This window comes from Pteropus alecto, unplaced genomic scaffold (genome assembly GCF_000325575.1).
Source record: "Pteropus alecto unplaced genomic scaffold, ASM32557v1 scaffold30, whole genome shotgun sequence".
NCBI lineage: Eukaryota > Metazoa > Chordata > Mammalia > Chiroptera > Pteropodidae > Pteropus > Pteropus alecto.
In genome coordinates this window covers 4,290,389-4,316,796 of record NW_006429782.1, presented here as the reverse complement: position 1 = coordinate 4,316,796, position 26,408 = coordinate 4,290,389, and the positions used below count along the sequence as shown (strand labels likewise).

Sequence of the window (26,408 nt, the reverse complement as noted above, 5' to 3'; positions counted from 1 at the left end):
CCAGTATCTGACACAAAAAAAATAAGCTTTTTGTTAGTAGTTTTTAACCTTAAGTATTGATATGAAATGAAAAAACAAAATGTAGAATGATATGTAAAATATCCTATCATCTTTGTAAAAGGAGGTAGATATGTCAGAATAGGATATTCTGGAAGAAAGCTCAATTCAAGTGATAATGGTTGCTTAAGGTGGGAGAGACCTGGGGACCTGAAGGACAGGGGACATGGAAGAGAAAGAGAATTATTTTTCAAGTGTTCCCTTTGACTCTGCTTAGTTTTTCTTACCATTGAATGTATTAACTTTTGCATTAATATTTTAAAATAAATTTTAGGAAAAAATATTTAAGATTAATGAGAGATTAGACACTGAGAGGAAAACAAGCAAAAGACATCATCAGGTTACTGACAACAAATCCTACACAATATCTGGTATGGGTAGGTCCTTAAACATTAGCTGAGTGATGGTCTGATAATGGGGGAAAAGGTACAATGGAAACTTGCTAAGAGAGTCACTTAAAATAGAGTCAGGAGGCTGTTAGGGAAGTGGGGCCTCTGCACATCTCATGCCTGTACTCAGAGCTCCTGTTACAAAACTCAGCTCAAGGCTGAGCCATAAACATCCTGAAACAACTGCTACTTGGATACTTGTGGACCTGACCGCCTCCTTGTAGTTTTTGCCTCCCTTGTTTGCATATTAGAACTAATTAAACCCTGTTAACCTGGCCAGCAATCCTTCATTTCTATGAAAAAATAGAACCTTTTTGGTTGCCTTTGTAAAGGCAAAACCCTGCCTTTGTTATCTCTGCAGCACAGTTCAAGTTTTCCCCTGAATCTGTGTCTTCCAGATTCAAATCTGGAATACACTTTTAGATTGTTTTACAGCCTCATATCTTTATTGGTCGACAGGTCTATAAGAATATAAAAAAAAAGCCCCACATCTGTAAGATAATATATATAAAACTAATGAAAGTATATTTCACCCATCAAATCTGCAAAAACAACACAACAGAAATGATAAACCCCAGTGCTGGCACAGCTGCAGGTAAACAAGCACTCTTATAACTGGAAACGAACTTTCTGGAAAACCATTTGAAATATATACTAAAAGTGTTACCTATCCAACCTATCCTTTAATTTGGGCAATTTCATGCCTATTGTGAAATACCCCCAGATGTGGAAAACTATCTAACGGGACATTCAAAACAACTTAAATAGCCATAAATAAGGGATGATTTAAGTTGTGCTACATCCTTATATTGAAATCCTATGCAAAAAAAAAAAAAGATTGTTGATGAATTTCTAATTAAATAAAAAAATTATTCATGACATATTAGAGAAAAATGGTAATAAAAGTAAAATAGATCATATGTTTCTTCTTTTGTAAATATGCACACATACATGTGCACAGAAGAACTGAAAAATGTATTAACATGTTCAGTATATGAAATTCTCTGCACTAAATGCTTCACAAGCCACATGAAATGAACAATATTAATATCCCCATTCTACAGATGAGGAAACTGAATTTCAGCGAGGCTATGTAACTTGCCTAAGGTCATACAGCTTGGAAGTGGCAGAGCTGCGTTTGAGCTCCCAGATGTAGACACTGTGTTGTTCTGTCTGGGGCACAGGACCAGGCATATAAAAGGTACTCAGTGAACATTTGTGGGAAGAAGGAAGGGAGATTGGAAGAGGAGAGAAAACGGAGAAGGGGGTGCACCTGGTGTCTTTGAGAGTTGAGACTTCAGCATTGACACTGGAAAGTTTCTGCCTCAGGATCCATAATGTCCAAGTCAGGAGAATGAAATTGATCTACAAAATAAAGCAGAAAGGATTGAGAGATTGGATATACAAACTATTAAGAGAAAACATAAAATGAAACAAGGCTCACTAAGAAAGCCACTTAAAATAGAGTCAAGAGGCTATTAAGGAAGTGGAGCCTCTATATATTTTGTGCGTCAGTGCTCAGAGCTGCTATTAAGCTGCTAACCTGTTGCTAAACTCAGCTCAAGGCTGAGCCATAAACACCTTGGAATAATTGCTACATGGACACTTGTGGACTTCACCTCCTCATAGTTTTCACCTCCCTTGACTGCATATGGGAACTAATCAAGCCCCGTTAACCTAGCCAGCAACCTTCATTTACAGGAAAGAATTATACTTCGTAGATTTTTCCTTTACAAACCCTGCCATGCCTTGTTCTCCCCTGGACCACAACTCAGGTTGCTACATGAATCTGTCTCCTAGGATGCAGGTCCTTTTGCCCTAATAAATGTTTTACTACAGTCTAAAATTAATTTTGTTTGGCAAAACTGATAATGGCCAAACTATCTTTAAAAATAGAACTCTGAGAGTTTTCTGGTCAAGATGGTGACGTAGGTAAATGCTGTGCTTGCCTCCTTGCACAACTACATTAAAATTACAACTATAAAAAGAACAATAATCATTGGTAGTTGCCTGAAGTCTAGCTGGACTGAAGTCCTACAACTAGGGCAGACAGAGGAAGTCACCTTGAGATTGGTAGGAGGGACAGAGATGTGGAATGGTTGAGAATCGGGAGGAATATTTTGGCTGCGAAGGTTCCCCCTGAGGAGCAAGGGGTTCCATCCCTATATCAGGCTCCCCAGCCCAGGGTCCCAATGTCAGGAAGAGAAATCCCCATGATTTCTGGCTGTGAAACCAGTGGAGATTATGATTGAGTGAGATGAAGGGCAGCCAGAGTTGCAGACTTTCCTCTTAAAGGTCTGCTTGGACTTACTAGATGCTGAATTCCCTCACTCTGAGCTCCACCACTGGGGCAATGCCTCAAAAAGTGTGAGGGACATACAGAGAGGAACTGAATGGTCTAGCTTCAAGGCGAGGGCAGGAAGGGCAGCTTTCTCCAGGATAGAAGCACTGGCAGAAGCCATTTTTCCTGTGTTGAGCCTTCTCCTCTCCCAGCATGCAGACCCAGGTAGCCACCATATCTGAGTCTCTGTCAACCTAGTTAATACCTTTCTCCTCACCCTGGTGATTCCCCGCGACCCTGCCCCACCCAACTTGTAGGCCCAAGCCACTTCCATTGGATTTGCTATACAAACACTCTGTCTTGGCTCATGCTGCAGACTTTCCTAAAAGCTCTCAAAGGTTTGCAAAACCCAAACAAGCAGCATCTGGCCTCAGCGTGCCCCATATCTCTTTCTGAGTATCCTCAAGCCAAGTACTAGCAGCAGCCAGCCTTGATTTACAGCTACACTTCTTAAAGCACTTCCAAGCCCAGCATGGGTGGCGGCCATCTGCAGATTGCTTAGTGACTCTTGCCAGGTGGCTCCAAGCAGGACACAGGCTTCAACAAAACTTGGCCTGTGGCAGGGCCCCTCTCAGGAGTCCCCAGGGCTGGCACTATTGGTGGCCAGCTTTGGACATAGTAGGAGCACCAAATGGGGCTGCGTCCACTGGGAAGGTACCAGAGCCCTGCTAAAGTGAATCTTGCTGTGTAGGCTCAACCCCTCACCAGCCAGTCCTCACAACCAGTCAGCCCAAGGGCCAGTCCCTCTCATTGATGTGCAAAGAACAACCAAGACTCAACAACAATAGATACAGACACACACAATACATACAGGGGACATAACTGGAGAACCCAGTTCAAGTGACCAGCGAGACAGCACCACTGGGCCCCACAAGACATTTACTATACAAGGCCAAGACTAGGAGACAGGGCAGCCCTACCTAATACATAGAAACAAATACAGGTATGCAGCCAAAATGGTAAGGCAAAGAAACATGTCCCAAATGAAAGAACAGAACAAAGCTCTAGAAAAAGAATAAACAAAATGGAGACAAGCAGTCTACTGGATGCAGAATTCAAAATCACTTACTATAAAAATGCTCAATGAACTCAGGGGAAGAGTAGATGAACTCAGTGAGAATTTTAACAAAGAGATAGAAAACAAAAAAGAGCCATTCAGATTAAGAATACAGTGACTGAAATGAAGAATACCTTAGGAGGAACCAACAGTAAATGAGATGAAGCGGAGGATTGAATCAGTGATTTAGAAGATAAAGTAGCAGAAAATACCCAATGAGAACAGCAACGAGAAAAAAGAATCCAAAAAAATGAGGAGAGTTTTAGGGGCCTCCGAGACAACATCAAAGCATACCAACATTTGCACCATAGGGGTACCAGAAGAAGAGAGAGCAAGGAATTGAAAACCTATTTCAAAAAATAATGATGTAAAACTCCCTATCCTAGCAAAAGAAATAGACATACAAACCCAGGAAGCACAGAGAGTCTCAAACAAGATGAACCCAAAGAAGCCCACATCAAGACATATCATAATTAAAATGCCAAAGGTTAAAAACAAAGAGAGAATCTAGCAGCACTAGAAAAGCAGTTAGTTGCCCACAAGGGAGCTCCCATAAGACTGTCAGTTGATCTCTCAACAGAAACTTTTCAGGCCAGAAGGGATTGGCAGGAAATATTCAAAGTGATGAAAAGTAAGGACCTACAACCAAAATTACTCTACCCAGCAAAGCTATCATTTAGAATTGAAAGAGGGATAAAGAGCTTCAGAGACAAGGAAAAGCTAAAGGAATTCATCAACATTGAACCAATATTACAAGAAATGTTAGAGGGACTTTGGAGAAGGAGAAGTAGAAGAAAAGATTAAAAATGTGAACAATAAAATGACAATAACTACGTATCTATCAACAATTACTTTAAATATAAATGAAATAAATGTTGTGCTCAAAAGATTGGGTGGCTGAATGGATAAGGAAGCAAAACCCTTACATGTGCTGCCTACAAGAGACTCATTTCAGATTGAAAGACACACACAGACTGAAAGTAAAGGGATGAAAAAAGATACTTCATGAAAATGAAAACAAAACAAAACAAAAAAGCTATGGTAGGAATGAATACTTATACCAGACAAAATAAAACAAAGGCTTTAACAAGAGACAAAGAAGGACCCAGCAATCCAACTTCTGCCTATTTACCCAAACAAACCCAAAACAGTACTCCAGAAGGACATGTACATCCATATATTCATTGCAGCATTATTTACAATAGTCAAAATATGAGGGTATCCAGAGTGTCCATCAATGAATGAATGGATAAAAAAAGAGGTGGCACATATATACAATGGAATATGACTCAGCCATAAGAAAAGAATGAAATATTGCCATCCGCAACAACATGGATAGACCTAGAGGGTATTCTGCTGAGTGGAGTAAGTCAAACAGAGAAAGAGAAATGCCATATGATTTCACTTACATGTGGAATCTAAGGAATAAAATAAATGAGCAAACAAAACAGAAATTTATAGATACAGATAACATTTTGACAATTGCCAAATGAGAGGGAGGTTGGGGAGGTGGGTGAAAGATGGGAAGGGATTAAGAAGTACAAATTGGTTAGTTACAAAATAGTCATGGGGATGTAAAGTATAACATAAGGAATATAGTCAATAATATTGTAATAACTATGTAAGGTGTCAGATGGGTACTAGATTAATCGGGGTGATCAAGTTATATAAATGTCTAATTGCTATGTTATACACCCAAAACTAATGTAATATTGTATGTCAACTATAATTGAAGTCTTTTAATTATTTAAAAATTAATTAATTAATTAAAAACCGAACTCTGACCCATAGTGTTCAGTAACCAGTCCAGGGACCGTAACAATAACTCCTGTAGCAACCCAAAACGACACTTGATTAATAATTGATAGCCTCCCTAATGTGTGCCCCTGATTCCAACTTAGGACCAAAAGGAGAAAGCCAGTATATAACCTTAACCAATCACGCAGGGTGTCCTGCTTTTAGTTAGTCCACTTTTAGGGTCCCCATGCCTACAGCCTCCAAACAGTGCACTCCCAAAGCTTCCCTTTATTCCTCTATAAAGCTTTCCTATTCCTATGCCTGCTATTGCGTCTCTAACAAATGCAAGTGATGGTAGCTGGCTCCCTTATTATAGCAATCTCTGAATAAATAGCCTTTGCTTGTTCTCATTTGAGTGATCTTCATTGATTTCCACTGGGTGGACCTGGGAAGTTAGAATCAATATCAGTGTCCTGTTATGGGTTGATTCATGTCCCCCAAAATAATATTTTGAAGTCTCAACCCCCAGGACCTTAGTGTGACCTTATTTGGAGATCAGGTCTTTCCAGAGGTTACTAATTAAAATGAGGTTATTAGAGTGGGACCTTATCCATATGACTGCTGTGTTTATAAAACAGGGGAATTTGGACATAGGAACAGATGTGCACAGAGGGAAGATGTTGCAAAGAGACACAGGGAGAAGATAGACCTCTGCAAGCTAACTAATGCCTGAGGCTACCAGCAGTTGAAGAGAAGACTGGAGCAGAGCCTTCCCTAAGATGTTCAGAGGGAGTCTGGCCCTGCCAATCCCTTAATTTCAAATGTCTAGACTCCAAAACTGAAGTAATAAAATTCTGTTGTTCTAAGCTACCCAGTTTGTGATACTTGTTCTAGCAGCCCCCTGGGATACTAATACATGGCCCCAAAAAATCTGATAGAGGTCAGAGCAAAATCCTCTGAAGGAATACAACCACAAGAAGTCCTGAGATTTAGATCTGTCACATACGAGCTCACAATAAACAATTACAAGTGGCACAAGGAAACAAGCCACAATGAGAGAGAGTCAGAAGAAACATTATCTTGCGGGACTATAGAATCTGGATTGGGGACAAGGAGGCGTGAAGCTTCCCAGAGAATAGACTAGCGGTAGGTCGCCAGGGGCTGGGGGAGAGGACACGAGGGGATGCTGGTCTAAGGTTACAAAGTTTCACTTATGCACGATGAGGAAGTTCTGGAGAGCTAATGTAAAGTGTGGTGACTACAGTTAACAATACTATGTTGTATTTTTTTGAAATTTGCTAAACGGGTATATCTTAAGTGTTCTTACCTGCCATTTTCCATAGGGTAAATATTATGGTATTATACTAATGAAATAGATAGAAAAGGACAAGAACCATATGATTTTGCTCATGATCAAATTTAAAACAACAAGTAACGAACTAACAAATCAACAAAAATCAACTCTCACACACAGACAACAAAATGGTGGCTACTAGATGGGGAGGGTAAACTAGGTAAAGGAGGTCAAATATATGGTAACAGATGAAAAATATAGACTTTTGGTGGTGAGCACACAATAGAGTAAACAAATGTTGTATTATAATGTTGTACACTTGAAATTTATATGATGCTACTAACCAATGTTACCTCAATAAATTTAACTTTTAAAAAAATATGACTGTGTGAGGTGGTGGAGATGTTAATTAGCTTGATAATGGTGATCACTTCATAATGTAACATATATCAAAAGTTGTTCACCTTAAACGTATTTGTTTTTATTTGTCAATTATACCTCAATAAAGCTGAAAATAAACCCCTCTTTTCTCTCATTCAACATCTGTGCTCAGAAGAGGTTGATAGACCCATTCTTACTGAAACACAAAGGATGAAGAAAATTATAGTCCCTCCCAGGTGATTCACACGTTGCATTAAAAAAATCAAGAGTCAAAGAAATTACACTTGAACTTGGAAAACTCAAGAACCAAAGATCAGAAGGAAGAAGGTTTGAGAGGAATAAGTGACCTCAGCTCTGCAATTTCCACTGGCATTTCCTGATCCCTTAGATCAATTCTCTTCTCCAGAACCCATGACACCAAGCAATTTGCTTACCATTATGATTGTGCACACTGGCCCCAGGAAACTCCAGATGAACCCTGTCTCCGTGTTCAGCCAGCAGCTGTGGAATCAGAAGTCATTGTTTGTCTCAGAGTCTTGACCTTAGAGCTACTCCTGCACCATGAAATGCACTAATGCACAAGAACACTGGGAAAGGAGACTGAAATGAAAACGCTCATCATGGGACTGGTTGAATCTCAGTTTTCTCTGGACCCTAGCAAATCCTCTTTCTGACCTTATTCCTGGATAAGTGTTCCTGAGGATTCACTTAGTGCCCTGGGTAGAGCCCATGCTCAATTCATAACCTTCGTAATCCCTTTTCCCTCCTTCTCCACTGGCACACCTTGTCATTCAAATCTCAACTCAATGTTACCTCCTCAGAAAAGCCACTCCTGACTATCCCCAGCTATATATACTGTCCTTCATTTCTGGTCCCTTTTAGCAGAGCTTGCTGCCTTTTTTTTTTTTTTTATAGCGTCTATCGGTATCATAAAAATCTTGTTCAGTTGTTTGTTTACTGGCCAACTGCCCATCTTCCCCTACTAGATTATGAGCTGCATGAGAATTTGAACCTTGAACACTTTGCCATCACTGAATACCCAGCACTCAGTGTGAAGCCTGGCATGGTCAAGGCATTCCGTACTTATTTGTTAAAAGAAAGGCAGGGTCTTGCCATTTGCAACGACATAGATGGAAATTAAGGGCATTATGCTCTGTGAGATAAGTCAGACAGAGAAAGACAAATACTTCATGATCTCACTTATATGTGGAATCTTAAACAAAAAACAAGTTCATAAATACAGAGAATAAATAGATGAGTGGTTGCCAGAGGCGGAGGATGGGGGTAGGCGAAATAGGTAAAGGGAGTCAAAAGTTACAGACTTCCAGTACGTAAAATTAGTAAGTCCTGTGGATGTAATTATAGCATGACAACTACATATATATATGATATATATAACATATATATAATATATACATAATATATATTATATATTACATGTTATATATAATATATGTATATATTATTATATAATAATACTGTATTGCATATTTTAAAGTTGCTAAAAGAGTAAATCTTCAAAGTTGTCATCAAAAGGTAAAAATTCTGTAACTATGTGAGGTGATGGATGTTAATCAGACTTATTGTGGTGATCATTTCATAATATATATAAATATCGAATCATGATGTTGTATATCTGAAACTAACATAGCATTGTATGTCAGTTATACCACAATATAAATTTTTTTTTAATAAATATAAAAAAGGAAGGAAGGAAGGGTAGGAGAAAGGAAGGGAAAAAGGAAGACACTAGTGCCTCTTTCCATAACGCATCTAGTAGATATTTGCTGTTTTCACCACCCAGCAACCATTCCCCATATTCAATAATGGCACCCCAATATTCCTCTAGCAGTGTTCCTCCCTCCACAAAGAAAAGAAACTAATTAAGTTTTGTCAACCACATGTTCTCCCCCTAGCATGTGAGTCTACAGTAGTAGTGATAAGTGTCGGGAAAATGTTTGCAACATGAGAAGACACTGTCCCTACCTATTGGCCAATTCCCTATCATCAGCTGATTCTCTGCCTGGGGGCATCAGACTAAAAGTGCTGGAGAATTTGTTGTCCTGGCAGTGGCCCTCAGCCACTGGAGGGGAACGGGTGCCTTGCCGACCCCCTGGTGCCTTGGGCAAGACAGTGGCAGTGCACAATCTGCACGGCCTCCCGTTGGTACCCACGGTATTAAACCCCTATTGCCCATAGCAACTCCTGTTCATGAATGCTCCCTGTATTTGTTCCTCTCTTCCCTGTCTTCCCCACTACCTTCCTAGTGCTTCCTAAGATCATCTCAAATCCTTGTCAGTACTACTCCTCTCTTCTAAAACTTTCTGTTTCCCTCTGCCTAGAAGGTTTTCTTCAGATTCCATGCCCCTCCAATCCATTTTGCCTTTTTCCAGTCCAGTCCATCTGTTCTCCAAACACAGCCTGAGATCCCCCTAGGGAAAGCTTTTGCCTTCACCTATGCTGCCTGTGTGCATTTCAGGAGAGCTTTCAAAGCCCATTTAAGTTCCACCTCCTCCATGAAGGCTTCCATGAATTTTCCAGCTCCCAAATACCATCATCCTTCTCTGGCCTGTGTCAGGGGTTATACTACCCACACCAAATCAGACATTTCATCATGGCGGCCTTGCATTATCACCACCATCTCCTAACAAGACAGTCAGACCTGAATGCACGTTAGATACTCACTAGCATGTGACCTTGAGCAACTGAGCAGCTGGGCTAAGCCTCAATTTCCTCTGTAGCTCTCATTTATTAAGCTGTTGCTTTGCGTATTGTTGGTCGCAGGGCAGCCATGTACAGTAGCACAGGTTGTGCACTGCACTAATCCCAGGGACACTATTTATACACTGTACACAAAGGAGACTCTTAGCCCTAACAAAGGATTTTTCTTGAGAAGTACCATAGATAATATGGTTGTAAAGCTTACAGGATTCAGGTTTTAAGGGGCTCACTTTGTATGAACTTCTCTCCCTCATCCATTATCTCATGACCTTACCACCAGTGGGCAGGGAGGAAACTTGGACATGTAATCTCCAAACACAATTCAGCAAAGTACCAATAACACAAGATGATAAGTGGGGCCCTGGGATTGTCCTCACACTGCCCCTTTCTCACTCTCATGGCAAGGAATTCTTTTATCCCTCTGAGGCTCAGTTTCCTCAACTGTAAATTAGAATAGCAACACTATCTCAAGTCTGTCATAGGACTAAATGAAATAGTACAATGAGTCTCTGCCCTATCCACATACTGCTTGTCCTGTCATTTACCTGGTTTTCTCCCTCAAAATTGACTCCCTTTTTTTTTAGTTATATAATGGAATCATGTCTGTGAAATCATGAGTTTGGTATGCTGGCAATATTTTTCTAATTCCCTATAAAATACAAAAATGTTTTTTAAATTAGTACTTACTAGCATACTACCTAAAATCATTTCACACAGAAACACATGATAAACCTATCTCACTTTAAAATAGACAATAATAGTAATAGTGATAATAATGACATGTATAATGCCTTACTCTGCGCCAGACACTGTTCTAAAAGTTTTTCAGATAATAACTAATTTAACCTTCATGACACTATGATGCAAGCATTGTTATTAGCCCCCATTTTATAGATGAGGACATGGAAGCATACAGAAGTTAAGTAACTTATCCAAGGTAGAACAACTAAAAGACAATGGAGCCAAGACTCAAACCCAAGCAGGGTTCAGCTACAGAGTCCATGATTTTAGAACTGCACAATCAAGTCCACATCACCACCATTTACCTAGATTATAGTGTAAACAGTAGCTCCTGGATTTCTGCAAGGTACAACCTGCACTACTATACATGGCAGTCCTGAGACCAATAGTACATAAAGTAAGACCTCAATAAATGGTAGCCACACTACCAATAATGTTATTGCTCTTGTGGTTCATGTAATTGTCATCATGAACCCTGGTGACAGGGTCTTCAGGGAGAGAAGGGGATGTTACTCACCGATTATGCATCCCATAGCCCTGTGGCTGCACGCTGGCAGAGACAACCACCACCAGCCCAGGGATCCCGTAGCCAAAGACACAGAGGTGCAGCATCTTGATGTTGCGAGAGCTGAAGTAATTCACCACCTTCAGGTTCCTGACCATAAGAAAGAGCATCACAGCCTCCACCAGCATCCAGAAAAAGCAGGCGAGGAAAAGGTAATGAAGAAAGCCTGCGATGACGGCGCAGCCGATCTGGAGAAGAGAAGCAGATGCACTCAGGATCCTTACCCTGACCCTCGCCAAGGAGCAGATTCAGAGGAAGAGGGCAGGGGAGGAACTTCTTTGATTAGCATTCCCCAAACACAGTCCATTCATTCATTCCACAAATATTTATGGAGACATTCTTCACAGCAGGTCTTTTTGGTAGAATGCACAATTGTCATGGTTTGCCTGGGACTTAGTTTTCCCAGCACATTTGGCTATCAATACTAAAACTGGGACAATTTCGATGGGGTAGGGAATGGGTAGATGATAACTACTTAAGTGGAAGCTATGCAGGGAGTTTGTAGGGACAAGCAAAGGCAGATGTGCAGAAGATGTGGCTGGATTGGGGCATAGCCTGAAGGATCTGAGACCTGGTTGTCGGTTTTGTCTACACCAGTGAGGAAGAGAATCTTGGCCAAGAAGAGGCACACGCAGAGGTGCAGGTGAAGGTAGGTGTTGTGGTTACGAATGGCACGACACAGCAGGAAGGTGGCGATGGCCAAGATGAGACACACCAGGGAGATGATCATGCCCACATGGTTGATGATGTACAAAGAGAACTCCATCTGTCAGAAAAGAGATATGCCACTCAGGGACCAACATTTCCCCAACCAGGAAGAAGAATTATCCTGACTCCCGGCTTGGGCAAGAGATTAGGGACCTTTTCTCCCTCTGACACTCAGAGTAAATGAGATGTTGTCTGTCATCATTCTTTGGCATCTATTGGCATGCATCAGCACCCATTTCCATCCCATCTATTACTGGGCAAGATGTCTACAAACTACATTTTTCTAGTTTGGAACTAAGGTCCTGGATGTCATGTAGGTTCTCCAAGCAGATGTATGCATGAAAGTTTGGAAAGGCAGAATGGAGGCAGATACCAGCTTTCTACAGACAAGAGTGAGCTGTGGCTGAACTCCACATTCCAACTTTCCAGTCCTTAATTCCGTGAATGTGGGGTAGCCTGACAGCAACAATCTGACTTCTGAATTATACTGCAGAGGGGTGATGTTGAAGGCAAAATCCAAGTGGCAGCCCCATGACTTCAATTCCTCCACCCCTTCCAGCAATTTTGGGAGCACCCAGTTCCCTATGTTGAATCCCATTCTGCTTGAAATACCTAGAGTAGTTCCTGTCTCCTGCACTGAACCAGACCTGATGCATAGGCATTCAGAGACACCCAGCTTTTGGGAGTGAAAATGATGGGCTGAGTGCTTCCCCTCCACCATTATTCACGATTAATTTTTAATTAATTTTAACTTTACATGAGTGCTTTCTGTGTGTTAAAGATATATTATAGATATGCTAGGCACCACCTTATGAGTGTCTCTACAAACTGGGCTCAGGCTCAGAGGGGTTGAGTGACGTAACTAAGGAAACATAGCTAAAAGGTGATAGAGATGGGACTTGAAACTACATCAGTCTTTCTCCAGATCCAATTTTCTTAAGTCCTAAGCCTTACATACCTCTAAACAGCACTTAGATTCTCCTGGCAGAAAACTGAACCTCAGATCTGGCATGATTGGCAAGGATACTCACCACAGCATTAATGAGGATGTCTTTTCTCTCTACCAAATCTACCCACTCACCAAGGCCAACTTCAAACTATATTTCCTTCCTGATCTAGCACCAACTGTCATTGAAACACCTTTGAATTCCTACAGTACAGACTCTGGTTTAGTAGAAAGTGACCTCTGGAGCCAGACTATCCTGGGTTCAAATCCCACCTCCATCAACTACTAACTTCATGACTAGGCAGATTACTGAGCCTCAGTTTCCCATCCTATAAAATAGATCTAGAAAACACTTAACTTAAAATAAAGCATCCAGTACATAGTAGGGGCTCATTAAATAGAATCTATGATTTGTATCGTGCCTGCACCTGTTTAGGGTCATTTTTCATTTGATATATGACTGTCATAGTTTCCCAACCAGACCATGAATTCCTCAAGGGTTGAGGCATGGAGCATACCATTTCTGTCCCCATGAATCCCTCCCATGAGAGGCACACAACAGGATGTCTAGTCAATATCTTCCCATCTAATCTGGGGAACCAGAGCACAGAATATCAGTACTGACCGTGAGCTCCCCAGAAGCCATGATGATGGCCAGGTTCACCATTCGATTACAGCTGCAGACAGTATAGGTCTCAGAGACTTCACGGACCATGCAGCCAGACGGCGTCCACCTGCCGCCCCCCATGTCTGTGCTCCAGGAAACACAGATGGGCCTCTCAAACTTCTGCTTTGGCTGAAAATTCAAAGGCCCTGGTTACCTGAGAGTCCCTCTTGAATGGATTCAATGTGACCACTCAGGAGGCATTTGAGGCAAGAAGATGTGGGTATGTTATGTTCTATAGGGGAATGGAGACAAATGCTGATATTTCAACATGCAGTGATGAAAAGAAATGTCTTGAATGCCAGACCTATCTCTACCATTGACTTGGTCATAGCTAGGTGAATAAAATTCATGTCTGTGCCCCATATCAACATTGTTAATCTAACCTAAATCTTGCCATCAAGGAGTGAAAGGATACCACACAGAAGTAGAGGAGCTCATTCTTCTAGAATTGTCTTGAGTTGCTAGAAATTGTGGATGCTTGCTGCCTCAATAGGTCCTCATCAGAATGAGAGTTAAGCCTACTAGGGGATGGGATTGTCAATAGGTAGATGGGGACCCAGTGGAGACTTCACGAACCTCAATGTTTTCCACAGTGTAGATGACTGGGTCAGAGAACCCGCCTTTCTTCTCCCCTGTCATGATGCCCGCGACAACACGAGAATTCATCTTCAGCTTCCTCTTGGAGTTAGCCAAGGGATTCTGAGTGTCTTGGAAGAAGCTCTCATCCAAAACAGACTCCATACTTGCAAAGGAGACTAAAGCTACCCCAGTGGTCCCTACGAATTCCCCAAGTACCAAAAAAAAAAAAAAAGAAAAGAAAAAAGAAAAAGGAATCATTTGCTCAGTAGTTATTACAGATGACCCAGCATATATACACACATGCATACTTCAATGTCTCAAGCATCTCTGCACCTTCACTAGCCTGCTCTGAAGATTAAAACACCAGTGGACTTCTAGGTAAGTGACCCTCAGCAGAACCATAAAAAAAAAATCCTGAGGTGCTGTCAACTGGAGAATTCTGGACTACATTTAAAAATAAATTTGAATTTGTCTTTCTAAGAGATATTGACTCAGCAGTGGGAACTAAGTTCCCCTCCCACATTTCTGGTCTCATTCAGTCTCTTGGATACACCTCCCCTTCAATGTCAGTGGTCTCCAGGAGTCTGTCCTAAGCCTGCACCCTGTGCTCCAGAGAGCAAGTAGGTCAGGGGGAGTCAAACGATGGCCTCCCAGCCAATTGGGCCATTGCCTATTTTTTCCTTTTTTTGTAAACAAAAGTTATATAACGTAGCCACATGCATTCATTTATATATTATCTATGAACACTTTTCTACTTTGATGGCAGAGTTGAATAGCTGTGACAGAGATTGTATTGCTCTCAGTACCTAAAATATGTACTAATCTGCCCTCTACAGGAAAAGCTTGCCAACCCTCATACAGAGTAGCATGGTCTAGCGGAAATACAGTATGAGCCACATATGTAACTTAAAATTTTCTAGTAGCCATATTTCAGAAAAGTAAAAACAGGTAAATTTTAATAATTTCAACTCACATGCAAAATATTATCATTTCAACATGTCATCAGTATTAAAAATTATTAATGAGCTATCTTGCATCCTTTGTTTTTTGTACCAAGCCTTTGGAATCCAGTATGTATTTTACACTTACAGTCTAGCCACATTTCAAGTGTTCAATGAGCAAATATGGCCAGTGGCTGCTGAATTGGACATTGAAGGTCTTGATACTCCACTACTGTGAGATGATTTATTCAAAGTCTGACTTCTCTAGCAGATGGAAAGCTCCCTGAGGTCAGGGACTATTTCTGCCTTCATCATCACTGATTCCCTCACCACCTGGCACAGGTCTTGGCACCTAAGAGGTGATCGATTAATACTCCTGGTTGAATTTGCCCAAGCCACCCTCCTTGATTCTCATAAGCGAGTCTACACCTGTAGATTTAGATTCCTTAATTGTGGAACAGCCAATCTTCATCTCGTTCCCTCCGGCTTTCATGTTAAAGACCATGTTCTCTTCGGTGCACTCGTCCTCGATAACTTTGCTCTCAATATCTAAAAGGAGAAATGAAGACTTTGCATGATGTCACCCAGAAAGTGGGTCCTGAGTTTGGTTTCAGTCTGACACAGGTTCGCATTGCCGGCTGCAAGCCCAAGAAAGACTGGAAAGGGCAATTCATCCTGGGAGTGACCTTGAGCCCCTTCATGAATGATAGGCGGATGGTAGCACCTAAAAATGAGAAACCTGGTTGGAGCTTTACAGGTAAGCTCTCACATCTTAGGAGATGCATCAGTGAAAGATGGGGTTGATGTCAACAGTGATGGCAGGCGATAGTGTCATGGCCCTCGGGCAACTCCAAAGATAAACAAGATTTCCAAAGCCAAAGGAAATAGTAAGGTACTGGGACAAATCCAGCACAGTGGACAAGGGCTCACGTTCTATAGTCAGATGATGCCTGTGCTCTGCCACACACCAGCTGTGCAAACTTTAGCACTGTCTTAATCGCTCTGAGCATCACCTGTAATATGGCCTTAATTATAAAACTCTTCATTCGTTAAAACACAACAGATGATGGAACTAGAGGTGCCCTTTTAAAATATAAGCCAGATAATGCCATGCCCATTCTCAGACTCTTCAGTTCTGCCTCCATCTTACTTCAAATTAAATCCTATGTCCTTACATTTGTCTACAATGTCTTCCTCTCCTTTTCTTTTCTGACTCCTTCTCCTACAGATTTTACTGTCTCCTACTCCACTTCAGCCACATTGGCCTCCTCATCGTTCTCTGAATTCACCAAGTATTTCCACACTTGCTTCTTCTCCAATTATCTACAGGGCTCCCTTCCCTCAGGTCCCTGCCCCACTGAGACGTCCCCGAACCATATTGTGAGATAGCAATGCTCCCCTTAATCCCGACCCTTTCTAGCCTCCTCAGCCTACTGTTTATTCCCAATAGCACTAGTTTTATCTGGTATATCTGTTTATTGTCTTAGTCAACTGACTAAAATAAAAGATTCGTGAATTCAGCCAGTCTTGTTCACTGCTGGAGGCAGTCCACCAAATACTCTACTTCTACCTTTTGGCCTCCTGGGCACCCATCAGGATGGAACTTCCTAAGGTTATGTGACTTCTACTGTAACTGGTACCAGGAGTGGCATGCTGCCACAGAAGCCATAGAAGGTCTGCAGCGCCCAAGATCCCCAGGTGGTTACAGGCCATGCATGTTCAGGGTGGTGAGACCATGGCTGTATCAGTCAGGAGAGGGTCTGTCATGCAGCAGCAACAAACAAGCCCACATCTTAGTAGGTTAAAATAATAATTTTTTCCCACTAACACATTGATTGGGGACTGTGTTCTGTGTTATCCTTGCCCTGGAACCCACACAGATGGAGAAATTGTAATCTGAAACAGAGCCTATCACTAGGGCAAAGGGAAAGAAATCTCTAGAAGGTCCCACACTGGCAACTATTCCATTCACAACTCAACTGGAACTAGTCACAAAATCTCTCCTAACTCCAAGCCAGAAAGTACCATCCTACCATGGGCCAGAAGACAGAGCTGGAGATATTCGAACACAGCAAATGACTGTCACCTCTTAACACCTGGCATGGAGTCAACAAATATTTGGTGAGTGAATTAAAGACTCACTCCAAATGCAGTGCCTGGCCACACACCCTTAACACGGTGCCAGACACTCAATCATGGGAGATGTTATTAATATTAGACTTGCTTTGCTGTGAGTTTAGAGGTTTGAAACATTGGGGCAAATTGTAGATGGTAAAGCCTTGGAGAATAACATTGCCAAATTCACCCCTCAAAATCAGTCCCCAGGGTGACCTTGATGTGAAGGATATATCCTACCCAAGAATTCCGTCCGAATAGTCTGACTACTATTTGCTGAGGGTTTCAGAAAAGCTGCCAACACAGTGCTTTCCACGCTCTCCAGTAAGACTGTGCCCACGGTGGATGTCTCATCTTTGGTAAGGCTGGACCAGTTGGACAATTTTTCAATCACAGAGGCAAATTTCTCAGCCGTTCTCTGCAAAGAAAGAGCACGCGCGCTCTCTCCCTCCCTCTCTCTCTCTCTCTCTCTCTCTCTCTCTCTCTCTCTCTCTCTCTCTCTCTCTCTCTCTCATTCTCTCTTTCTGCCTCTCTGTCTCTGTCTCTCTCTTTGTATTTCTGTTTCTCTCTCTGTCTCCTACTCTCTCAGCCTCCGTGTCTTTCTTTATGTGTATGTTTCTACCCTGCCCCTCCACTCTCTGTCTCTCATCAGTGAAATAGCAGCTGTCCTCTCTCTCTCATCAAGAAAGTGGGTTGGCAGGCTAGACCGATGAAGAATAAAAAGACATCCACTTGGCCTCTTTTTCCCGAGTCAAGAGGCCCCATTAGGAAGGCAAATTGGTGCATCCTTCGCAGCATGAAAAAAGTCAGCACTTATAACAGTGTAAATTGCACATATCCTTTGACCCAGAAACTTCCCTTTCAGGAATTAATCTTCTCAGAAATACCTAAAAATTGTGCAAGGATCTTGTTCAGTGATGTTCATTTCAATATGGTTTGTGATAGCAAGAAGTCAGAGAGCCTTAATGTCCAACAGATTTGTTAAGTAAATGATGGAACCAAATCATAGGATAGTCTGCAAATATTAATAAAAGAATGATGTAGTACATCTACATGATTTAACAAGCAAAAAGGTCCAAGAGCTATTGCTAAGTAAAGCACATTACAAAATGACATGTATATATTATTTCATTTAGTTTAAAAACAATTACTTTAAAATTATATTTATGTTTCTGTTACAAAAAACAAAATAACAGTCTGAGCCTGGTATTGTTTTAAGTGTTATATATTAACTTATTTAATTTTAAGAAGAGATCTGTGAGGTACAGGCTATGATTTTTTCCATTTTTGGGTGGGGAAACAAGGACACATCTTGCAGAACCAAGCTTTGAATTTTGGGAGTCTGGAATCAGAGGCTGAATCCTTAATCACTGCTCTAAATCTGTTATAGTAGGTGCTCAATAAATGACTTCAATGTGCATGTGTGTATATGTCTGTGATACATGCACTCACAAAGCAAAAAGTTATGGAAAGATACACATCTAAATGCTAACAATGGTTATGTCTGAGGAATAGAGTTAAGAAAAAAATAGCAATAACAATAATAGCAATAGTAATATTGATACCATTCCTATTATTGATTGCTGTCAATAAATTAGCTATAAAATTTGACTATGACCCCAACAAAAAAAAATATGAAAAGAAGTCATAAACTAATAAGTGCAAGGAAGAAATTGATTGAATCCAGTCACACAGTGAAGGAAGTTAACTGAAACCTTAGCGAGGATACTAATTTCTATTTATCCAAATTAGGTGATGAAAAGATGAAACAAATTCAGCAAAAACTGAGTCAGGTGAAACTTGAGAGATGTTTGTCCAGGAGAAACAAGGTTCACTGTGCTCTGTAACCACTTCCATCTGAAAGGCAGGAGTTTGGTGCCCCTCTCCACCTACTTAGCAGAAAAATCTCAACTAGAACCGTCCTGGGAAAAGCAGCTGTTGAAATCGCATTAAAGCTCCCTGTAAAATATTAAACCTCTTCTTCACTGGGAAGGTTATTTTGTATCTTCAGAAAAGTAAAAAATTAATAAAATAAATTTAGCTTAGTTTTTAAATTTAATTTAGACAAACAAACTCAAGTTTAGGTTAAATTTAGGTTTTGTAAATTTTGGCATAATCTGGAAATCTGTTGTTTGAAGGGTTTGGGACAATTTGACACATTAGAGAAGCGATTCAATTATCCAATGACTTCATTGCAAAAAGCAATTAGACGTAATTTTAATATGAATGTTTATAAACAGCATAAATGAAACATTTTAAAAATATGAATTTTTATATTTACACATTTGATCGACTGGATTTGTGAACCCCTTAAGGGCCTAGTGACCTTGCCTTTTAGGTTTGCAAATTTCCTCATTAGGTACTTGAAATTTGGGGGGAAATAAGACTATTTGTAAATGTAGTATAAGATATTTGAGGAAATTTAACTAAATTTCTAAAAAGGTTAATTATTTATGAAAGTTTAATTTAAAAACCCTATGAATGCATGTACACTTCATGAACAAATGTTTTATATGAATAAATACTTTTAAATTAATGAAATTACAAATGAAAGTGCTATTCTTTTTGTATCAAAAAATATTTATAAATAAAATGACAAAATTCATTAGTCCAATGTAAAGACTTAAAAACTAGGCTTTAAATTTACAGTTATAGGGACCTAGTAATCCTACTCCTAGGTACATACCTAGAGAAATAAAAATTTGGGATCACACACACACGGACACAGACACACACACTGCACATGGATGTTAATAGCAGCTCTACTGATAATTGCCAAGAGCCAGGGTGGGGGTGGGGGATAAAGAGATGCTGTTCAATTGGAAACAATTCAAATATCCTTCAAAGATGATGCTTAAACCATCTATGGTCCATCCATCAATGGAATATTTCTCAGCCATGAAAAGGAAGGAAGCACTGACAGATGAACCTTGAATACATGATGCTCAGTGAGAGAAGCCAGACATGAAAGGCCACATGGTGTGTGATTCCATTTGTGTGAAATGTCCAGAACAGGCAAATCCACAAAGATAGAGAGTGGATTTGTAGTTGCCAGGGGCTGGAGAAGGGAAGAATAAGGAGAGCTGCTTATGTAGTTTCCTTTTGGGGTGGTGAGAATGTTCTGTAACTACAAGGGTGAGGGCTGCTCTACACTGTGAATGTACTAAATGTCACTAATGTTACTAAGAAAGAAAAGTTATGAGATTATTGATAAACACAACACTGACGACTCTCAAAGGCATTATTCTGAGTGAAAGAAGCCAGACTTAAAGGGCCACATACTGTGTGATTCCATTTATTTAATATTCTTTAAAAGACACAATTGTAATGATAGAACAGATCAGGGATTTACAGGGGCTAGTAGTGGAGGGAGTATGTGACTATAAAGGGACGTTCCAGGGAGATTGGGGAAAAATGGAACTGCTATGTATTCTCACTGTGGTGGTAGTTACACCAATCTATTCAGGTAGTGATAAAACTCATAAAATTGTACAGAAAAGGGTAATTTTACTGTATGTTAATGTTTAAAACTTTACAACTGTCATAAATTAAATGTTAAATCACAACTCATTAATTATAAAGAGAACTTTCTGCACCCAAAGTTTTCCCCCAAGATGTTCAAAATATGAAGTACAATTACAAAGACATCATGGTTACCTCCAGGGAAACGATGGTGGTATTCTTTGCACAGGCCCCATCCAGGATGCTGAAGGTGGCATTCATCAGTGCACAAAATGGAACCTGTACTCCAGGGAATAACATTAAAGAGCATTGGTTTATCTTTCCCCCAAGCATGCAATGTACAAATTGGGTCTCCAAGCCCACTACATGGGGTGGCCCTGAATTCCTGAGGTGTCCTAAAACTCTAGAATTCTCGGGGAAATAAAAATTAACCATTTTAGTTCCAGTCAAGATGGCAGAGTAGGTAAATGCTGTGCTTTCCTCCTCTCACAACCACATCAAAATTACAACTAAACTACAAAACAACCATCATTGGGAGTCGTCTGAGGTCTGGCTAAACAAAAGTCCTACAACTGGGCATGCACAGAGAAGGCCACTTTGAGACTAGTGAAAGGGGCAAAGATAAGAAACGGGCTGGTCCCACTCCCACATGTGGTGATTGAGAATCAAGAGAAATATCTCAGCTGTAGAGGTCTCCTCCAAGAGGAGCGAGGGGTCTGGTCCCACACCAAGCTCCCCAGCCCAGGGTTCCAGTGACAGAAAGAGAAGTCCTCACAACTTCAGCCTGTGAAAACTAGCAGAGACTGTGGCTGAGGGAGACAAAGAGCTGGGGGAATCCCAGTGATCCTCGTAAAGAGTCCATGCATGGACTTACTTGGTGACAGACTCACTTACTCTGAGCTCCAGCACTGGGGCAGCAGCTTGAAAGTCACCAGGGATACATAGAGAGGAACCGAGTTGTATGACTTCAGAGCGAGGGCTGGAGGGACAGCTCTCCCCCAGACAGAAATGCTGGCAGAGGCCATTTTTTATTTGTTGAGCTTCCCCACCCAGCTTGCAGACCCAGGAGGCCACCATACCTGAGTCTCTATCAATGTAGCTAACACTGGTCATCCTACTCTGAGACTCCTGTCCCTCCCAACTTGAGGGCCTGCCCAAGCCTCTTTTTCATACAAACGGCCTGTCTTGGCTCATGCTGTGGACATTCCTAAAATCTCTCAAAGGTTCGCAAAAACTAAACAAGTAGCATCTGGCCTCAGTGTGCCTCCATACCTCTTGCTGAGCAGCCCCAAACTCAACACAAGCACAGCTAACCTTGGTTTGCAGCTTAGCCTCTTGAGGCACTTTCAAGCCCAGCGTAGGTGGCAGCCATGTGCAGATTGCTTGGTGACTCTTGCCAGGTGGCCCTGGGCAAGGAACAGGCTGCAGCTGAACTTGGCCTTCAGCAGGGCCCATCCCAGGATGCCTTGGCCTACATGCCTGGTGGCCAGCTTCAGTCTGAGCTAAAGTACCACCCGGGGTCACATCTGAGGACAACACACCCAAAGGACATACAGGACAGGCACTAGAACCCTGTTAAAGTGAATACTACTCTGTAGGGTCAGCCCCTGTACAAGAGCTTCTCCACTGGCCACAGCCCGTCATCATAACCAATCAGCCGGAGGGTCAATCCCTCCCATTTATGAGCAAACAGCAACCAAGGCTCAACTACAACAGGACACAATACAACTCATACAAAGGACATACCTGGGGCCCCTAGTTCAAGTGACCAGGTAAGACTGCGCCACTAGGACCCACAGCACACCTACTACATAAGGCCACTCTACCAAGACTGGAAGACATAGCAGCCCTATCTAATACACAGAAACACACTCAAGTATGCAGTCAAAATTGGAAGACAAAGAAACACATCCCAAATGAAAGAACACAACAAAGCTCTAGTAAAAGAACTAAACAAAATGGAGAAAAGCAATCTACCAGATGCAGAGATTAAAGCATTTATTATAAGTATGCTCAATGAACTCAGGGGAAGAGTAGATGAATTCAGTGAGAACATTAGCAAAGAGTTGGAAAATATAAAAGCAGAGATAGAAAACATTAAAAAGAACCATGCAGAAATGAAGAATACAAGAACTGAAATGAAGAATACTTTAGGAGGAATTAACAGTAGATTATATGAAGCAGAGGATCCAGTCAGTGGTTTAAAGATAAGGCAGCAGAAAACACCCAATCAAAATAGCAAAAAGAAAAAAAAAAAAGAATCCAAAAAAAATGAGGAGAGTTTAAGGGTACCAACATTCACATCATGGGGTACCAGAAGAAGAGAGAGAGCAAGAAATAAAGATGGAAAACTTCTCTAATCTGGTGAAGGAAAGAGACATACATACCTAGGAAGTGCGGAGAGTCCCAAGAAAGAGGAACCCAAAGAGGCCCACACCAAGACACATCATAATTAAAATGCCAAAAGTTAAAGACAAAGGGATAATCTTAAAAGCAGCAAGAAAAAAGCAGTTAGTTACCCACAAGAGAGCTCCCATAAGACTGTGAGCTGATTTCTCAACAGAAACTTTGAGGACCAGAAAGGATTAGCAGGAAATATTCAAAGTGATGAAAAGTAAGGACCTACAACCAAGATGACTCTACCCAGCAAAGCTATCATTTAGAATAGAAGGACATTTTGTTAACCAATGTCGCCATTAAAAATTAATCAATTTTTTTAAAATTCAAAGAGAATGGATATTGCTAGAAGCCAAAATTAGTAAGTTAGAAAAACTTCACATAATTAAAAACTAAAAATTAAAAGATGTTTTACCCATCATGTTAGCAACTATTTGGATTACAAGCATTTTCTGGCTTGTAAATTGGTACAAATTTTTTAGAGTATAAGTTAGCAATGTTAATTTAAATTCAAAATATGCTGGATTTGGACCCAGAACTTCCATTTCTAGAAATTAATGCTGAACAGAGACAGACCCAAGAATATTTGTTGCACCATTTTTTTAAACTTGGAAACAGCCCACCTGACAATCAAGAAAGAAATAACTAACCAACATGCCTATAAATTTTCATATTCTACAGCAATTTAAAAGAATGGAGTACTGACCCCAAAAACGTGAAAGATTGCTAAGTGAAAGAAGCAAATTGTGTTCAGTTTCTAAAATTTTTAACATGTAGGAAAAAGTATGCTGTAAACTGTTGACAGTATCAGAGTTGGGTGTGTCATTCTATGCATTAGGTATGTCTATTGTGATTAGATTTTTGAAGCGTGCTTATTTTCATGAAAAATTACCTAAGATAATAAACTGAGGCCTTTATGTTCAGTAGTAAAATTAGGATATGGAACATCAAGAGTAGAAAAGGAATTTCCTAAAATCTTTCATAGAAGGGGAGAAAACCCAGATCACACAGAAGAAGAAAATCAATGCTGCATAGATTTCCAAACCGCAAGAAAACAACAAAGCTCTCTGGAAGGAACATAACCAGAAAACTATTAGTATCCAGAACTTCTAAAACTCAGATATTAATAAGAAAAAAAAGTAAGCCATGTAAAGAAGGGGAAAAAATGCCATAAGTACATGCAAAGACATACATTCTTACTAGTAAATGGAGAAATATAAATTAAACTACAGTAAGATACCATTCCACAGACATCAGATGTGGCATTCTTGGCAATACTTGACACTTTCCGCCTCTTAAAATGTTGAAGTATTTATTAAGAATGAAGATGCACATACCTTTGGCCCAGTAGTTCCACTCGAATAAATACCAAGAGAAAGCCTACATGTATATCAAGAGATTTGTAGAAATATGTTGCAGCCTTTTTTGTAATAGTGAAAAACTAAAAACAACCTGGAAGTCCAGTGACAGGAAAATGAATACATTACCGTCTTAGATTTGGTTTCTCCCCAAAGTAGATCTCAATACTAGAATTTAATGAAAGCAGTTTCTTTGGTAGATGACACTAAAAAGCACCAGCTGGTGTGCGGGAAAGTAAAACTGGGAAGATAAAGCCAGTTCAAGGTCAGTGAGCAGGTTCCCATTGGGTAACAAGCTCAATACTGCTGAGATACCCCTAGGAGGTGAAGGGGAAGAAAACGAGTATTTGTCCCCTACTCATCACTGGTTGGGGACTATTCCCAGGGTTGCCAATTTGCTGGCCTGTGTATGGGCAGAACATACTTCAGTTGCTAGCTATAGCCCCAGGTGTTTGTGTTAAGAAGCTGCTGGCAGGCACAGGAACAGTGCAAGCTAAACACCTAAAGCAATTCCATAGGTTTATGATTCTGTGTGTAAGATATTCATGCTTCTTATGTAATAAAAAGTATAAAGTCAAAAAAAAAAAGAATCAAAAGACAAATAGAGCTTCTGAGGCAACGAAATTAAAAAAAAAAAAAAAAAAAACCTAAAGGAATCATCACCACCAAGCCAGTACAATAGGAAATGTTAGAGGGGCTTCTTTAAGAAGAAGGAAAAGGAAAAAAAAAAATTTTTTTAACATGAATAATAAAATGGCAAAAACTACATATACAGCAACAATTACTTAAAATATAAATGGATTAAATGCTCCAATCAAAAGATAGCGTGGCTGAATGGATGAAAAAACAAGACCCTCACATATGCTGCCTATGAGAGACTCACTTCAAGTGACGTCAGAAATATGGCAGAGTGACAGATGTCCCCAGATCTCTCCCCTTGAAACAACAATAAGCTGAACATCTAAAACTCAACAAAAAATACCCAAACTGCACACCAGCATGTCTGAGCATGGGATCTGCGCATAAGAGCTACCACAGGACAGAACCCCAAGTATGGGATGGTGGACTGAGAGAAACAAAGAAGCTGCCTCTCACAGCCGCCAGAGCAACCTGCAGGGAGAGGAGAGGTGCTGCAAGTTCCCTGAACAGCCCTGCCTAGGAGAGCTGTGAGCTCCACGCGGCAGGTGGTAGGACCCAGTCATCAGGGCAGAAAGTAGAGAAGTGGGGACAGCAAAGAAGCAAGGATGGCAGAGAAATAACAGTTGATTTTTACAGCAGCAGTTACAAAACCAAGGCTGAGCCGCAGTTCCCAATCCCCAATCCAGAAAGACCCTCTCCCCATACTCTCAGACTGAAACCGCGTAGCGCCAAAGAAATGTGAGCAAACGCTACCAAAGCTGTTGTTAATACTCACAGGGACTGAGGAAAATGTCATTATTAAGGCTTTCTTAAAGCAGGGATCCAAGAGACCTTTCAGGCCACCTACTGGAAACCAAAGGAAAAACGCTTTCTTTGCAACAGGCTAGAGAGACCATTATAAAATAAATCTTTCTGGAAAAAAGGCACAATACACTTCCATTAATGTCCAAACAGAGAAATAGTCCATTAGACACTATGAATAACCAAAGTGACAAAAAAAATCTCATAAAAAAAAAAAGAAAAATCTCCAGAAAATAAGCTTACAGACATAGAAATATGTGACTTAAATGACAGAAAATTCGGGATAGTACTTCTGAAAAAACTCAATGAGATCTGAAATGAATCATGTCGACAACTTCAGGAATTGAAAAGAAAACAACTAGATGAGCAGAATGAGTTCTTTCGCAAGAAGATTGAAACTCTCAAAAAGAACCAAATAGACCTTCTGGAGATAAAGAACACACTGCAAGAGTTGAAAAATGAAATAGCAAGCTTGGGAAATAGAGTCAACCAAATGGAGGAAAGGGTGAGTG

The 26,408-nt window shown here is 40.7% G+C and overlaps 1 protein-coding gene across 1 annotated transcript in view; it reads right to left on the bottom strand.

Moving 5' to 3' along the window:
* ADGRE1 (adhesion G protein-coupled receptor E1) overlaps positions 1 to 26,408 on the bottom strand; it is a 58,925-nt gene that overhangs the window by 4,823 nt on the left and 27,694 nt on the right. The window contains exons 9-17 of the mRNA XM_006904154.1: positions 20,897 to 20,980; positions 17,480 to 17,657; positions 15,554 to 15,673; positions 14,181 to 14,380; positions 13,563 to 13,733; positions 11,855 to 12,049; positions 11,236 to 11,471; positions 7,691 to 7,757; positions 1,720 to 1,811 (exon numbers count right to left, since the gene is read on the bottom strand). Of these exons, the coding sequence (XP_006904216.1) occupies positions 1,720 to 1,811; positions 7,691 to 7,757; positions 11,236 to 11,471; positions 11,855 to 12,049; positions 13,563 to 13,733; positions 14,181 to 14,380; positions 15,554 to 15,673; positions 17,480 to 17,657; positions 20,897 to 20,980 (1,343 nt within the window). The remainder of the gene's footprint in view (positions 1 to 1,719; positions 1,812 to 7,690; positions 7,758 to 11,235; positions 11,472 to 11,854; positions 12,050 to 13,562; positions 13,734 to 14,180; positions 14,381 to 15,553; positions 15,674 to 17,479; positions 17,658 to 20,896; positions 20,981 to 26,408) is intronic.